The sequence below is a fragment of the Plectropomus leopardus genome, chromosome 16 (assembly GCF_008729295.1).
Source record: "Plectropomus leopardus isolate mb chromosome 16, YSFRI_Pleo_2.0, whole genome shotgun sequence".
In the NCBI taxonomy this organism is placed as follows: Eukaryota; Metazoa; Chordata; class Actinopteri; order Perciformes; family Serranidae; genus Plectropomus; species Plectropomus leopardus.
Window position 1 is genome coordinate 2,351,036 of NC_056478.1, and position 18,155 is coordinate 2,369,190.

Here is an 18,155-nt window from a genome sequence, read left to right on the forward strand (position 1 = left end):
TCACGCTGTCAAGTAGTGTCAGGAAGTTTCCACAGGAGGGCACACTGAGTCAACAACACTGATGTGACACTATTATGCTAATCTTGAAAAGGGCTTAAGATTTCATTTACATACTTTTCGTGTGAGTATTTAGGTCTATAGTGTGTTCAGGAGCGCCTCTTTCTTATTTTTTTTCAAAATGCTGTTTCCGCAGTGGTTGCAGCATGTGTATAACTGTAAAGGAAATGAAAGAACATTTCCAGGGTTCCCATAGGTCCTTAAAAAGTCTTAAAAAGCACAGGATCCATAAATCTGAAAATAAGGCCTTATTTGGTATCAGAGGTCTTAAAAATGCTTAGAAATGAGAAGTTTAAGATTTCATACTCCTGACGTAGAATGTAAAATGTTAAAAAAAAATCTCTTTTAAAAAAAAACCCAAACTTAACTGAATGCCTCGCGCATTAATGTGGCACAGATCGGGATAACTGCAAAAAGTCTTTTGCAACGTTTTTTAAAGTTTTTTAAAGTTTTTTAGACTCTGTAAAATGAGAGTCAAGGAATCAGACTCATGCGTTTAGAGAGAAATAGAAAAAAAAAGACCCAAAAACCCTCCAACAATAGCCGTATATTTCCTACATCTGTTACACTTGTGTCTGCGTCACAACAAAAAAACAGGTTGTATGTTTCAAAAAACGTCAAGTTGTCACTAACCTTAAATAATTGATGTAAGCTTGTGTTTTTGCTTCAGTTTCGTTTTTTTTAAAATTAGTCTTAAATGGTATTTTGAGCAGCGTTCAAAGGTCTTAAATCGAACTTGTCTTTAAGCGGTAGAAACCCTGTTTACTCGTGTGTGACGTTTTGTATTCGGTGTCTTTCCCGCGTAGATTCACACTTTGCACCAATCCATGAGGGATCTGCGCTGTGACCAGCAGAGAATATCGGACGACCTGGATCGAGAAATCCTCAGGAGAAATAAGTATGTTTCTATGTTGTTTACACTAAGCACACAAGTTAGGACACGGCTGAACTCACCAGCTTTTGTCTTTTTTTATAAGACAAGGTGGTTTTTAGAACTGAGTTGTTTTGTCTCCCACCATTTTAACAAGAAGCACAAATGGTTTGTCTAGCTTTAGTTCGTCTTGAACATAAATTAAAATGAAACACTAAATCACCTTGCTTTCCTCAGTCTGCATGTCCTTAACCCTTTAAAACCTGGATTGTCATCACTTTTCTTTGACTGCATTTAGATGCCTTTTTACAATCATTTTAACCTCTGAAACATGAAAAAAAATAGTTTGATTTCTTTCAAAAACAGTAAAAACCTACGGGAAAAAAACTGCGAAAAATAGTTAAACGTGACAAGGACATTATTTTTAAAAAATCTGAAAAGATGCACAGAAAACTGTACTTATAAGTCTTCTAATTGTAAATTTGAAATTATGCTATAAATTTTTTTTGTGCATTTTGCTGAGGTCATTTTCTAGTTTGATTTGTTTTTTACTTTATTTTTTTCTCCCCACTAATTTTCTTGTAATTTTTTTTTTAACAATTTCTTGGTAATTGGTGGCCGATTTCTAATTACATTGCTTGTCGTCATTCCATGTTTTTTTTTAAAGAAATCAAGTCAATATCCTCCGGTTTCAAAGAGAAAAATAGTTTGAATTAAGCTTTCTGAATTGACGACACACTGATTTAGTCATCCACACTCAAGGGGACTCTTAGTCTCTCTTTTAGAGTTTTTCATCATTATTTCCCACATAATCTTATGTCTGAGCTCTTACTGGGCCTGTGCAGGATATTGAATTTTTTTTATATTCTCTGTACATTAAAAGTTTTGCTTGAGCTTTGAAAACAAATGCACGGTTATTGGGTCTGTGAGAGAAGATAAAATATCATTGAGAACTTAAAGATGTGGCTCTAGAAAGTCGAACGACAGCCAATCTCACTCTCTCTCAATACACATTAGAATTTGACATTTTCGGGTTATTAAAAAATCTCTCCTCCCCGCTGCTGCCGCTGACCAGACCGAATTGATCCGCCGCTATATTTCAACATCTGAAGCCGCATCATTATTTTTAGCGGCGTCAGATTATGCATTCACATCCTGATCAATGACGTCCTGGGAAATGATTTTTCAAAAACGACCGGCCAGCTGTGATGTGTGAATACTTTCAGTGTGCCTGATTTGTCTGTTTTTTTTTTATAGGTCTGATATCGACACCAGGCGAGCGATGGAGAGCCTCACAGAGCACATGACAACCTACCCGAGGCAGACTGCGGTGAGTCGTAGCAGCGCGTTCAAACACCGTCAAGTTTGCTTTCTAGCTCTGTGGACTTCAGAGGAAGGGCGGATGCATCCTGAATAACAGTTTCTGTAATTTTGGAGATACAGTCATTTGACAGGCTGTGGGGGGAGGGGCATTGAGTGGGTGAATTTAATAATAATGTGAAACACTGAAGGGGGAGGCGGGTGAACTATTCAGGTCATGTGACTTCCTGCAAAAAATATAGTCAATGGTATCAAATTCCAAAATGTAACAGTGCTGATGGCCATGAGGTACATGTGTTGGTTTTTCATATGTATAATTGTCCATTGTTTTTGCATGATTTCAATTTAATTTAATTGGATTAATTATAATTTAATTTAAACCCGACATAGCATATTAATGAACATCAGTATAAAATACTACTGTAAATGTGCCGGAGTTAGCAGGACTACTAATTTACATCCGTTGTCCTTTGGCAGGTAACAGATTATAGAAAAAAGAAAGAGGAAAAACAAACAAAACAAAACCAAACAATTCATACAGAGGACAAAAGTGCGTTAACAGTAGCATGTAAACTGTTCTGCATACAGTGCTTTATCTGTGTGCAGAATGTAGAATTCAACACTTGTATTTGTTTTTTTGAAAAATAATAGTTTGCATTATTACGACTCTGATTACTAGGTATTCAGTATCTGTATCCTGGAGGATACTTTGCCCAGATAAGGCTGTAACATTAGCAATACTAACACACAGATGTACTTATGTTTTTAGGCCTATTCTCTACAGATGATCAGTAATACAAAAGTCAAAACATTTATTGCTATTTATTTGTTCTTATTATTTTTCTGCCTGATGGGTCATCAGATTTAGCTGCTACTCCAGTTTGTTTCACTGCATCAGATAAATTCTCCACTAACCACAAGTGTCCTTGATGGGATATTGAAAGTGTAGCAGCACCACAGTGACGATGATAGTAAAAAAACAGGAATTAAATGTTTTGTTGAGAAATGTTAATAGATTGCGGTTCATTGAAAGCTCAGATTTGTTTCGGGCATTCAGAACATTACAGTCAGTTTGTTTCACTTAAAAATGTATGCAAAACATGAAAGAAAGTAGCTATTTAAATATTTATAAAATTTGCAAATTAATTAATTATTAAAGTTTTAAATGTATAGTGGGCAATACACCTCTGGAGATACAAACTGTAATTTGAAAACTAAAGGTCAAATTTTGAAAAGATCATGAATTCTGTTATTTTATTGTAGAGACAGTAGAAAATACATTTATACCCCATACCAAACAAATGGGCAAGGCAAGGCAGCTTTATTTGTATAGCATATTTCATACAACAGGGCAATTCAAAGCGTTTTTACAGAGCAATAAAATATAAAAACAATAAAAGACAAAAGAGATGAGATATACAAGGCAAAATTAATTACTAAATGCTTTTAAAAAATCACTATTGAAAATAGCAAAAGTGCAGACGAGGTTGAAAGATAAAAAGATAATTTAAAATGATTTAAAATCAAGTTTAAAAATAAGTTTGTTGTCATTAAGCTCAGCCAAACCTCATACCCTGTATATACTGTATATATACAGTATATAGAATACTGTATATATATACAGTATATAGAATAAAAAAAAAAAAGAATAAAAATAATCCATTTGGATCAAATACCAATTCATATTTTCTATTCTCTCCAGCATCCTCATCCATTTCCATCACAAAAAAACAATCTTTCAGATTCTGACACAGAACTTACTTTTTTTGTGTTGGTTTTTTTTTTTTTAAGGAAAAACAGTCTAACTTTAGGAAATATTCAGTCTAATTTTGAGGTACATGGCTGCACCATCACTACTGTGACACAAACGCTGCTCCAAATGACAGCAAACATGTTTAATATTTTTTATCTCGTCGCGTCCGTGAGCGTCTGCGAACGTGACGAGATAAAGGTATTAACTGTCTTTTACAGGCAGATGTGACGCTTCCTGATCAGACGGGAATTCTCGCGCCGTGAATGTCCTACTTCCACTCAGCTCTGGAAGATATTTATATATTTTTGTCACCCACACTTTTAATTTCCTGTTGTCTCATTTATCATATCCTGCTGCCATCCCCGCGCCGGTGATGTTTGCGTGACCTCAGGCGTCCTCCGTCTCTCTGTCTGCAGGTGTCGTCTCGTGTGGAGCGGCGTCTGCAGGAGCTGGAGAGAGAGATGCACAGCGAGCAGAGCGGCGTGGCGAGAGAGAGGAGGCCTGATCAGCGGGCGGCCGTGTCTGACGAGCTGCAGGAGGTGACACTCCTCCTCACCACTCATCTGCTGTTATCTTTCCATCCCACACCTCGCGGTTGACACTCGCGTGTTCTCTCACATTCGAAAAGATCACTGACAAATAATCTGGAGACATGATGGCACAAAACTCAGGGAAGAGATGTAGACAAGATGGAATAAAACAATACTGAAAGAAATACTTCACCCTTTAAATCACCATTTTCACATCCAAAACTCCCCGTGTGACGTCTTGTCCACGAAGAAAACTTTGTTTTTCACGTATGCCTCAACAGTGAATCAAAAGTCCCAAAAATGAACAAAATTGAAGCCTTAAAGTTATTTAACATCATATTTAACAACAGCAAAACTACCGTAAAACTTCAAATAAAAGCCCAGTCTCTTTTACTAGCTCTGTGTGGCGACACATTTCGACACATAGAGGCCTGTCTCTGTTACAGGCTCAGTCTGGTCACCGTGCAGCTCATTTTTATTGTTCTTAGGACACAAAAACTCGGGTTGTTGGCGACCTGCTGGAGATAAAGTTAGTTAGCTGCTTAGATCACGCATACAAATATGTATATATGTTTACACTTTTGGCAATATTGACATCCTACTCACAGTGTTAGTAATACCAGCATAGTAAACAAGAGAGAGACTTTTTAAGAAGCAAAGGAAAAATGTCCGGTCAACTATATTTGTAATTATCATAATTATTTATTTTAAATTATTTTACAGAATTATTCTGAATTTAAGCATTGCTTCAGGTCATTTGTTGATTTTTTTGTCATCTGTATGAATTTTCTTTTTAATTTCTGGTGGGTTTCTTTCCAGTTTTTTTGGGCAAATGTACAGGTAGTTTTCTTGTAGTTTTTTTAAATAAATTTCCTGCTAACTTCTGGGTTGAATAAATAATTTGATTATATTTCCCATCTTTGCTCAGCAGTAGTTTTGTGTGAAAGGAATTAAACGCCTGTCCCAAATATAAGCCTGTCGAGTTCAGTGATTTAAGTAAATAATTGCCCGGGCTATTAATTGAGGTTTTACAGTTTATCAAATGTTTTATTGAAAACGCTCACACAGCTCGAGTCTCATTTATTCAGTCACGTGCTCAGTACTTTCCAAAAACGTGCAGTTTTGCTAAAATCGTACTTTTTATAACTGAATTGAACAGGGCTGTAGCCGACTCAGAGTCGTGTCCGCCGAATCAGATCGGTGGTCATTTGGGGGGTGAAGTACACTTTAAATGTTGTTTTTTTTTTAACTATTCATCAGAGACAACACACATTAATTAACATCAAAAGCCAATTTTTATTTGCAGTCCCCGAGCAGGTTAATGTTATACTAAAGAAACAAGTCACACCAAAACAGAAGAACGACACCCAAGCTCACAGAGGAGCATTCAGCGTTAAAGGAAACCCAGTGAAAACCGTGACGGAGCACTGATCGTATGTGTCAGCGCTTAAAACGAACACGAGCCAGCGTGAAGGACACATGAAGCACACATGTATAAAAAATAAAAAAGCAGGCAAACAAAGAAACATCACATACGACACGCAGACTTTCATAATAATTCTAATTTTCAGTGAAAATCTATCTTTTCAACACGAGGCAGTCAAGAGAAAGCAAGTCTGCAGGACTCTTTCGACCCACGCGTGACCATTAGCAGCAATAAATTTTTAGAATTTAATAACTGACAAAAAAAGCCTGCGCCATTGGCCATTTTTTTCCCATCCAGGGAAAAAACCCATTGATAAAAATGTGTATGAATGCTGGTATTAGATGCATTTGTTCACCGAGTGTTGTCTGTAGCATGCAAAAAAAAATCTCCAGATTCCTCCACGCTCGTCACTGAGGGTTTTTTTCCTCTAATGTACTGCAGTGCTCCCTTGTTTGTGAAAGCAGCATTCCCACTGTGTCACCTTTACGAGACTATAAAGCACACCTAGGCAATTACTGGGATGCAGTGCAAATGGTCGCTAAGCAAGCAGTTGCTGCTTTCCCACATTTCATGCCAATCATGTTTTTTTTTTTCATCAGGCGTACATTTGTCTCAAAGCACTATAGCTGAGAGAGCTCTGTCATTAGGTGCACTTTGGTGATGTAGACTCAAAGCTTGATGCCCACAGTCGCACATTATGTTGTATTATTGCTGTCTTACATTGCTTCTCTCCATTTAGCCACACAAATCACCCATATTACACAACCATCAACATAATGTTAGTTCATTTATGAAATAACTCAAGCATTTATTTCTTGGTTGCTGGTTTTGAGGACAGCGTTTTGTCGGAGCTAATAAGGGGCCCTTTAGACTCTGCTGCAGTTCACGGGCAGACCACAGAGGGGCGCTGTGTAGCTGCAACCCGACTGATAACCTTTTGTGAATTAGACCTTTTTTCACCACACTGTTTAATGATAGCAGCTTCCAATTCATTTGCATCCTCTCCTCGGTAGTGCCCTAATGGGACACCAGCAGGGCCCAGGGCGATGGGAAATAATGCATTTGTCCAAAAATTAAGGGTAAATAAACAAGCATGAGGACATGAAGAGGAAAATAATCTCTTTTACTACTAAAGAGCAGGAGAGGAGGGAGAGCAGAGGGCACATTTATTCCCCACCGATGGGCCCGCTGTGATGTGAATCAAATAGATGATGAGTCACTTGGGTAGATGTTATTGCTAGCAGCCGGTAATTCATCATCACAGCCCGCTCGCTATGAGTGGGATTGAGTGGGATCTGAGCTCTTGTACAAATCCACCATGATGCCAGTATCTTTTTCCAAGTCGACGAGATGGGGGAAGCTGTGATGCAACAGCACCTCTCGTGTTGCATTCTTACACTACTCTTATGTGTGTGCTTTTGTAATGATACATGCTGCAGCCTGTAAATTGTGTTTTTGCAGACTTCAGGGAGACGTCAAGTTCAAGGCCTTGAGAGAGAGGAGGCCCTCACAGCCCGGCTGCTGAAGGCAGACAGGGAGAAGACCAAGGTGAATATATTTAGTCTCACAGGAAGGTTTTTGTGTTAAAAATATGTGGTATTTTGCAGATTATCTGTGTCGGCATTTTATTTTAATGATCGCCGATAAAATTAGTTAATGAAAAAGTGTGTGTATTACACTCAACCAACGGCAGGCAGTCTGCAATACATGCAAAGAAAGTGTCAGCATGGGAGGAACTTTGACTTTGTAAAACCTCAGGGAGATATTTTTTATTTAAATTTTCACTGAACTTTATAAAAAAAGTTGCAGGGAACTTGCTGTATTTGATGTTGAAGGTTTCAGTTGTGATTAAACCTTTGCTAAAAGCATTTAAACAAGGTTTTTTGCTGGAGTTTGTTATATTCCAAATTCAAAATTTTGACAAAAATGTTTTCATTTTTATTGTAAATGCATACTGGTTCCAAATGTCGGTTAGCGGTCTCATTGAGTACTAATAATCGGTATCAGTACCTGCCCTGAAAAACCAATATCGGGCGACCCCTACACCTTGTTATGAACTTAGTGTTATGAAAGTTTGCTTTATAAAGATGATGCGTATTTCTTCCTGCATCTTTTTACTGAATTGGCAGCACTTGTAGTCCAGACAGACAATGATACTAAAGTTTATAACTGGGAGCAACTTGCAACTGTGCCCCCATTTTTTATATGTTTTTTTAAAGGGGCCCTATTATGCTTTTGGGGTTTTTCCCTTTTCTTTGTTGTTTTGTGTAGCATTGTAGTGGTTGTAAAAGGTCTCCTAAGTAATAAAGCCTTAAGTCCCTGCCAAAGGGACCCCTCTCTGCTCCTGAGCTGCCTGAAACAGCTCGTTTGAGTTTCAGTGTTTACTTCTGTAACTTGGTGACGTCACAGTGTAACAAATAATATAGACTGTGCATAGAGAGAGCCAGCTGACCAATCAGAGCGGACTGGGCTTCTACTTGAATGTCCTCTTAAATCGACCTTACCTTAAGCTGCAGGAACCCTGTACCAGGCAGGTAAGGTAGTTAGCATTCATGTTTTTACCGAAGCAGTTCGTATATCGACACTTTTTAGCTGAAAATTAAATATAACCCCTTTCAAGTCAAGTCAGTTTTATTTATAGAGCCCATTATTACAAAACATGGTTTGCCTCAGAGGGCTTTACAGTGTACGACATCCCTCTGCCCTTAGACCCTCACATCACCCAAGAAAAACTCCCGAAAAAGAATATTCCCAATATTTTCTCAACTTTGCCTCAACTCAGATTGTAGATAATAAATTCTGCACACATAATGACATTCTGACAACGAAGCTTATTCACACCAAACTCTTGCTGCTTCTCCAGCAATTTCCAAAACACTTCCACAGGCTCTCCTGTGAAACACACTGCCAGCCGAAATAAATTTAACTCAAGATATTAAGATTTTTAACAAAAAGTGTTAAAGGTTGGCTGAAGCAAAATCAGAGATGTGAGCAATTTTAATTATTTTGAAATGTCTTATAGTTGAGTTTTGTAAGTGCATGTAACATTGATATTGGTGTGTTTTTTTAAATATTTTTTTACTCTGTTTTTCTGTGTTAACATATTTACCTTTTTGTCTTCTTTTTACCGTAACTGTTATTGTATGTGACCTTGATATCTTCTTTCATTTTGATTTCTCTTAACTAAAAGCCTAATTGGGGCTGGAGTTGGAAACTAGTATTAGCTATGATCTCTATATTTGTGAAACATAAGTCACTACAGCTTGTTTGTTTGTCCCTATCAAATGAACTTTATAAATAAATTATGTATCGTCCTGACATTGTTATTGTTGTGCTCCCGTCAGATGGAGCAGGAGCTGGAGAGAGCGAGAAGACGTCTGGAGCAGTCTGAGGACAGCAGAGAGTCCCTCGTCCAACAGGTTTGTTTGTGCCTGATTGTATATGCAGACGTACATTAAACCTCGGGGGACAAAACTGTAAACAGAGCAGCGTCTTCTGAAGAGCTTCAGTGTCGTTTTACAGCCGGATGTCTCTCTGTGTCTGCTCGCACGGCTCCAGGTGGAGGACATGCGCGGTGAGCTGCTGAGGACGAAGAGGGAGAGGACTGAGCTGCAGAGGGCCCGACCGGAGACTTCTCAGCCACACGGCAACCACTCGGACAGGGAGGAGGGACAGCGAGGGACAGGTACCGGATTTAAGTCTGGAGGTGAAGGAACGACAAAAAAACAGGAAGACGGAGAGGATTTGGATGCAGGTTAAATGGGCGGGTTTAAAGATTACTGCCAACTCCGTAACGGCAGAAATAGGAGAGAAGATTGTGAGTTGCTTAGAGAAAAGTGTTGGAAATCTCACCCATCAATACCTCTCAGTTTTATTTTTTATTGGTATTGATTTGAAGGCATCAAAGGGCTTTAAAGGCAGTGAAAGTTTGAAAATGACAGATTCTTATAAGCTCGTATAAAGTTCTGTACTCGCTCAATAAGAATTTTTTCTTTTTTTTTTTTACTGATTTGGTAAATAGGTGAAATAATTTACTATCAGCATGTTGGTTTATCGTAGAGAATCTTCCTTCATTCACATCTCACACCACTTCATTTAAATTCTGCTCACGTCTGCAAACGCTCAGTCTGCCTCGAGTGACCGAGTCAAGTGGTCCAATATATGAAGGTAAAGAGGTGAAATAAATCTCAGAGTCAGCTTAGAAAAACTGACTCTGCTTTGAGGGGGCCTGTCTCAGGTTCATACTTGCATTTTGGGTTTCTGCTAGAACATTTTAACATTGTTTAGCCCACTTTAATGTCACATACACTCATATCGCTCTGTGCACAAAATGCACTTTTCAAAATCAAGCTATAAAAAATATTACACATTAATCTGATAACAAAAACCAAACAAAAATGGCATGCTCCTTTAAAAGTACATAAAAAGTTAAAATGTATTTACTTACTTATTTATCACAGACACAAAGAGGTTTACTGGAGAAATGTTAACATACTGGGATATATATATATATATATATATACTAATGATAATTTAGAAAAAAAACCTAACCTGTAGTGTTTGTATATGAATATGACGATTTGTCCAAAAATGAGTCTTAAATATGCTTGAAAATTATCCTGAGAAAGTTTTAAAATGCATTAAATTCAAGTGTATGAAACCTGTAGAAGCCCTGATTATATAATGTGCAGAAAATGAGAAAATCATAATGAGTCTCTTTAAAATGTTTATCTCATGCCTGTGCTTTTAGCCTTTTTGCAGAAGGCGCAGTGTACTTCTTGTTCTCTATCAATCACCTTAAGTTCGCTGTCACTCGTTCTATGTTACTTGTCTCCACATGTAGAAATCAATTGTAACACTTTATGTGCCTGTGTGTGTGTGTGTGTGTGTGTGTGTGTGTGTGTGTGTGTGATTGTGTGATTGTGTTTTTGTGTGTGTATGTTTAGATCGTTTGAGCCTGGAGAAAGAAGTGGCGGAGCTGCGAGCCCAGCTGCGCACAGCCTCGGTACTCGGTGAGGTTGAAGAACTGAAGAGGACTCTGGACCGCAAGGAGAAGGAGAGGGTCCAACTCAGCTTACAGGTGGAGGTGTGTGTCACATAAATTGTGTTTTAGTGTGTTTTTACATAAAACAATGACGTTTTAGCAGCAGCTGTTCAGGGAAGGCATCGCATGTCATTCCTTAAAAGGGAAACTTTGCTGATTTTTAACCAGCTTTTGGTCATAACAGTGTGGGTAATATGTGTATATGAACTCAGGGTGGGCGATATATATCAAATATACTCATTGTGTAGCAGCTTATTCAAGATTTGAAAAACGTTACTGTCCAGCACATAGTGACAGGAAATTGCCTTCGCTCTGGGGCTCAAACAACATGGAAAAGCCTCTCACAGTTCTTAAGATAAAAACAAAAACGTGTGCAAAGCTACATGAAAAAAAGCAATGACGATCTTGCATGGTTTATAAAGTGTATTGCAGTGGGAATAAAAGAGCACCATGGGCCCCGCTCTGATTTATTTAATTATAACAATACTATTTAAATTTCATTGTAAATTACTTAATTTAACCTTCTTATAATCGTATTTTATTAAATGTTATTATAACAGTAAAGTATTCAACTTTATTATATGACAATAGCTACTTTATTTAACTTTGTTGTAACTGCAGTTCATTCAGTAATGTTGTATTTTAGTAAACATTAGTTTAAACGACATTTAAAAATATCTATATATATAGTGTTATAGCCTTAAGATATCGGTTTATATTTAACCGGCACTGCGTCTGGCGTCTCCTCCCTGAAAATGGCTGTTTACACTGTACATGTCTACTATAATGTTTTGTGTTGTGCAGAGTGGAGTTAAAAATGACTGTTCACATCATATCTGGGGAAAATGTCAGCAGATTTGAGTAAAACATAGACTTTGCTCATCCTGTGCACACAAAACACAGACATGGGGGGCTGATTTCTAAATCACACGAGGTCCCCTGGTAATACGAGTCCCGTGCGAATATGGCTTCACTCATCTACGCGGCTGTCTCTGCAGTACACCCTCACGTATAAATACACGGAGGATTTCTCAGCAGGAGTGCAAACAACAGAAGCATGCTTTCTGACTTTTCCCGTGTCGGCGTCTCCACCCTGAGCGCGGTTATTTCCGTTTGTCGGGTGCCTCTCATCCGTGGTCGCATCCTCCGCCAACTCCACGCCACTTGATCCTCTTAGAATCGTCAGATGAAGTGACAGTTGGAATAGGAGATCAGGAGTCAACCAGCAGTCATTTATCCTCCTCAAACTGGTGCGACGTGTCACTTCCATCACTGTAACAAGACATAAAAACATGAAGAAAAAAAATTCCCTTGCTATGCAGGGGTATTCAAGGCTGCGGTGGGTATCAATAAAATGTTAGTAGGAAGAGCTGCACTTAAAGCATTGGCACACTCCTCTAATCTCTGATGTTTCTTTCACCGAAAAATGTGTTTAAACTCCCACGTTTCCCCTATTGCCGAGTAGGTGTTAAAAGATGAAGTGGGTGTTTGCATGTATCACCTGGGGCGTCTCTCACGGTTTTTATGTCTAGATCAAAATAGACGTTGAAAATGTTTCATTTTAACAGTAAATGAGCAAAACTGGAGTATAATGAGGAGAATAGGGTGGAAGATTCAATTTTCTCAGTGACTGAATTTATACACAGTCTAATAGGCCTATGACTAATCAGGCTATGACTAATTACTCCAAACTGGCAGCCTTATTCTGCAGAAATACCTAAACGGCACCCGGCTAACCTCACCTGCCCTTCACTTAAAACTTCAATCGAACTTTAAAGTGATTGTGATTTTCTTTGGATATGAAGGTAATCCAGTGAAACTCTTCCTTTCTGAATAAGTTTTAGACCAGCACTGCAGATAATCCAGTGGTAGGCAGCATAAATACAGTCTCAACAAGGGGTGGCTGACTTATCGAATATAATGTTGTTGATAAGTAATAAACAAGTAAATGAATGAATGAATAAAACAGATAAATCTACCTAGTAACTTGTACTTGAGGTTGTTTCAAGTGTGATGCATAAAATTACTTTGAACACGGGGAGTGTAAATTGTCTTGTTTTTTTTTTAGCCACCGGCTAAGAGACTCGTTTCTGCGTTTCATTTTACCCTCTCTCTCTTACGGCTTTCAGCCTCTCACAGACACACAAAACACAGAGCTTTTGCAGAGCTCCAGATTGTGATTATTTAGTCACATTTTGCACTCACAAAGCACCACTGTGATTTGCAAATGCTATTAATTATATGAACTGGAGAGCTGTTAGTTTGTTTCCAGCTTACAGAGAATAAATCATCACGTTTAACGGTGCTGCGGTAACAGTCTAACTTTATGAGTGGTAGTAGCGTGTGAATGTATCTGCAGAGCTCTGATCGCAGCCATTTAGTCACATTTTGTGACCACGGAGCCCCAGAGCAACTTGCAAATCTTTGCAGAATCTGAACCTGAGAGCAGCGAGTTTGTTTCCAAGGTTGTTTTTTTAATTTAATCATAACAATACTTAATTGAACTTAACTATAACAGTACTTAGTACCACTTAGTAGATCTATGTTGTTTTCTTCCGATGCGTAGTCGAACAGTGAAGTCAGTTGTTCAGACGCCTTTTAGTATTTGAGGTTTTATCATCCACACTAATTGGGTATCCACGTAAAACATGGTGAATTTCTCCTTTAAAACCTCTCATACTTTTTCTTTTTTACATCCGTCTGTCTTTTTCTTCATTCTCCTCACTTCCATCGCCCTAAACCCCTTCCTCTGCACCCCGCACGCTGTTCTGTCCTTTTCCTCCCATTAGCAGCAGTCGTGGTCACACAAACACACACGTCCTTGACCTTTTCTCTTCTCTATTTCTCAGGAATTGTCATCAGACCTGGCGCGACGGGAGCAACAGCAGCTCCGAATGCTGGAGCAGTTAAAGGAGATGCAGGTATTTTTTCATGTCGCATCATACTGTTTTCATCAGCAGAAAGGTAATTTACTTCAAGGATTTCAAACGAAGGGTGCTTGTTCTAGTGGCAGATTTAAATTGGAAGCATGCTGAGTGTAGCGCTTCATTCTGTGCCATAAGTTCACAAAATTACAATGTAAAGACGCCGCGGTAATGAGATCCTTCAGAATTAAGCCTGTTAGACGTTTAACAATCCGCCCCACACTTTTAAAACACTGATTCAGATTATAAAGAATGAATACGCACCGTATTTATGAATTCGCTCATCCTTTCAGAGCCGAGGGCAGGCGGAGAGGAGGGAGACGGAGGCGCTGCTCCAGGAGAGCACGAGGAGCAGAGACGAATTGAAGGCCAGGGCCCAAGAGGCCGTGCGGCAGTGGAGGGCGAAGTGCAGGAGGCTGCAGAAGGAGCTGGAGGAGTCGAGGGCTGAGGCTCACTTCCACACCGACAAGGCCTCGCAGGTCAGTTAAGGCAGATACACTAGTTACACGACCTTTGACCCCGCAGCCTACGGTAGCAGCTGCGGCTAAGTGACCACTGATCTTTATAACGAAAACGGACATCTCAGAAACTCACCGAGTCCAATGAACTGATCTGCCCTTTTTTAAAAATACTCCAAGTGCAAGGAGTGGAATTTAAAACAACATCTAAAGGGGAAAACTGATCATAACCGTGTGCTTTAAAGTAGTACAGGGCAATATCGTCTTACATTTTGAATAATTTAATATTTTAAGTCTTTCTAGTGATTTCTTTTTCTGGTTTTAAAAGCTGCATTACAGTAAAATGATGTAATTTTCCAAATTCAGCAGAATATTCTAGCAACTCTATTATATGTCTTAACCCACTTGTCATTATATCCATTTTACTGATGATTATTTATCAAAAATTTCATTGTGTGAATATTTTGTGAAAGCACCAATAGTTAACCCTACAATATCGATAGTAAACCTTTGGGTCTGTTTGGTGCATTTTACAAACTTTTCGTTCCTCATTTTTTAAATACTTTTGGCTGTGTTTATGCATATGGCATTCATTCTGGCAAGATTGTGTGTGTTTGTTTAATTTTGGAATTTCCAGCTCAGCTCTCTGATATGCTCTGAAAACAGAATTGTTAAATTCATACTGTTAAGTGCAAAAAATGTGCCATTGAAACCCATTCAAACTTCAGTTTTTGATCCCACGGCCATCAAAGCATAAAAACATGACTTGTATTATTTCTGGGTGTCATTCTGGGCTTTTCGCTTGGAATTTGCTATTTTTTACTGTTTTCCACCTCATTTTTTACCATATTTGGCAGATGGACAAAATACATGCCGTTTCCACTAGATGCACTGTCATATTCAATGTTGCTGCAAATCATTGATATATCCCAGATTGATCATAAAAACCCTGAAAAACTACTTCACATGTAGTATATTGAAAGTAATTCATTTATTGTGTTGTTTTCATCTAAAAACACAGTAGCATCATGACAAAAACCTGGCAGTTAAAGGGTTACAATTCTGCAAATTAATGAATATTTGATATTTTTAGTTAGGACTGATTTTAGTTTAAAAAAAATATTGATGTATAATATTTTTTATAGCCTGATTTTGAAAAGCACACTTTGTGCGCAGAGCGATACGAGTGTGTGTGGTATTAAAGTGTGCCCTAAGGGTTAAGGTATTTGCTCAAAAATATCAGATTTGATTTTCTCGTTATGCTCAGCCCCACTTAGGGTTACGCCCCTCCCACTGTCTTTGTGACTGTCATGGCGGCTGGCCGTTGAGATTTATTTAAATCAGTTGTAATTTATTAAACTAAGACATTCAAAGATGAACATCGGCGTGTGGAAATCAGCGAAGTCAGTAGTGAAAGCCATATGTGGATGTGTGTCAGGCGTGCTGTCAGGTCTGCTGCACCAGAAGCAGCCGTGCAGGGTGGACGTCTGCTGGAGGCAGGGAGAGAAAGAGTGAACACCTGGGCCAGCTTTTATAGCCTGCGAGGCCCAGGTGAGCGTAATGAATCAGCTTTCAGTGAGCTTTTTGCTCGCTGCTTTGATGTTGCTGAGCTTCTCCCATTTTTCCTCTCTTTACCTAAACCTTGTAGTCAGTATGTTTACATGTGCAGTTTAGTGGAGCTGCAGTCATAGCTGGATTAGGTCATTTAACTGCACTTCTGACTTCTTGTTCTTGTATAAATGCACTGGGGGAAATCGATTTGTTGACGGAAGTACGTGGTGATAAGCCCCCTTTCAGCTAGCTGCTATAAACCTATATTATATATACAGTCAGGATATTGAAGGCATCACAATCACAACTGTGAACTTAAAAACCGCCGTGTCACGTACATATAATCAATCAGCGCTCAGCAAACTCTGCCTTTATTGATTAGTCTTAAGCCACCTATAAAAAGTCAATATCCTTTTAATTTTATGCTATATTTAGAATATTTTCATCCTTTTCCTTTGCTGTTGCAGCCCTTAACGACGGGGATTTGAAGCCATTATGTCAAATTTTTCATTTATCCACTGAACAGTGATGATTTTGGTATTTATTTTTTAAAGTGTCTGAAATATGGTTTGCTGCGGCCCCGTCCACAGCAGGACATCGCTTAGCTTTCGTGCCGGTGTTGTGGGACTGTACTTTATTTGGGGTGGCTGGGGTGTGACCTTTTTAAATCTAAAATAAATATAAAATGCCAGCTTTTCAAGTTGTATGTCCCTCGTGCTTACATTTTTTTTTTTTAAATGCCTGAGCCATTTTACAGCGCCCCTTCCCCCTTCATCAATGACAAACAGTCCCTATCCGTAAACACCGAAGGATGCCGCGCAGTGACTAGGAGCACACGCAGAACGCCGACTGTAGTTACAGTCTGAGGAGTTTACATGACGGAGTAAATCGACTTCCACTCTGAGTGTGTTAGTCCGGTTTTGAGAAATTTGATTCAGTCCGCTTTCACTCAGACTAACGTGTTTGCATGTACTTTAAAAGTCCAGTTTTAGTCAGACTGATATCATCATTCAACTTTTTCTAACATCGTGTTAACGTTCAGACTGTGTCTGTTTCCAGAGGACTGAAGATATCAGTCAAAACTGCTCAGCGGTCAGCTGCTTTTTGTTCCTGTCGGCGATAGTCATTTTTTACGGCTTATCTTTGAACAAAATAAAAGCTCTCAGCTGCTGCACAGAATCCAGCAAAAGTTTACTGCAAATCTCACTGCGGCTTATTGACTAGGTATCAATTGGTTCTGGTGGGCAACTGCAGCTCAAATACATCAGCTCTACTCATCGGCTCCAGCAGCCCGTCTCAAACGCTCCGGATAATGCTGCTGCTGCTGCCGTTGCTGCTGCTGCTGGCGGCCGAGTTAACAGCGAGCCAGCTGGCAGCACTATCAACAACAACTGACTGTCTTTCTTGCATCTTCTGAGCAGTGGACTCTGGCTCGTGCATACCTGCTTTGACTTTGACAGTGTGTTCTTAAAAAAAAAAACTGTAGTAATCAATAATGTCTGTGCTGAAATGCGTGTCTCAGCTCCAGTGGTGGAGTGATTTGTGGTGAAGCCCCAGGCGGCGAGAACTTTCCGCGATGACGTCAGAGTGCAGCAGTGGTGGTGAAAGTGACTGCAGGGATTCACACAATGCTGCAAAGCATTGTGAACATTGTGGACACACCAGCAGTTTCTACTCTGTTACTCAGATGTTATAGTCTATTTTTTTAGCTGCTGTGTGTTTAAGCAATGGTCCTTTAGACTTTGTTACATCACAGAACGAAGGACACTCAAGTTCTCGTTTTAGAGAAAATAAATCAACACCCTCTTATCACAGGGGAAATACACATGATAAAATATTTATGAGTTTTTCTGGTCCAATTCTTCCATGTTCTTTCACAGCAGACGCAGACTGGAAAATCAGCCAAAGCAGCACCCTCTGTACTTTAATGATTGTGAAAGGGAAATATAGATACATATTCATTTCAATCTGCATTGTATGTCACATGCAGTCGTCTGATGATGAAGAGGAAGAAAAGTGTTTCAGTAATCAGGGACAGAATGAAAGGAAAATGCTATTGAAAACTACTGAATACATTTAAAAACACACCAGTGAAAGTAATACGAATAATATTAATAATAATAGTAATAAGAAACATTCTGGAGCTTTTTATTAATGTTGCTATTCAACCCAAACTAAGAAAAATGGTTGGGTACTCATGCTTGCTTTTGTGCTCATTTTA

The 18,155-nt window shown here is 38.9% G+C and overlaps 1 protein-coding gene across 3 annotated transcripts in view; it reads left to right on the forward strand.

Annotated features, from left to right (window-relative positions):
• Positions 1 to 18,155, forward strand: part of LOC121955923 (centrosomal protein of 128 kDa-like) — a 64,951-nt gene that overhangs the window by 3,323 nt on the left and 43,473 nt on the right. For 2 of the 3 annotated variants that reach the window (XR_006106646.1, XM_042504011.1), the window contains exons 5-13: positions 864 to 955; positions 2,186 to 2,258; positions 4,418 to 4,540; positions 7,419 to 7,505; positions 9,302 to 9,376; positions 9,516 to 9,663; positions 10,904 to 11,043; positions 13,851 to 13,922; positions 14,219 to 14,404. Coding sequence is in view for 2 of the 3 variants with exons in the window: in XM_042504011.1 (XP_042359945.1) it covers positions 864 to 955; positions 2,186 to 2,258; positions 4,418 to 4,540; positions 7,419 to 7,505; positions 9,302 to 9,376; positions 9,516 to 9,663; positions 10,904 to 11,043; positions 13,851 to 13,922; positions 14,219 to 14,404 (996 nt within the window). In the remaining variant the exon portion in view is untranslated. The remainder of the gene's footprint in view (positions 1 to 863; positions 956 to 2,185; positions 2,259 to 4,417; positions 4,541 to 7,418; positions 7,506 to 9,301; positions 9,377 to 9,515; positions 9,664 to 10,903; positions 11,044 to 13,850; positions 13,923 to 14,218; positions 14,405 to 18,155) is intronic. The other variant, XM_042504012.1, reaches the window with a different exon arrangement.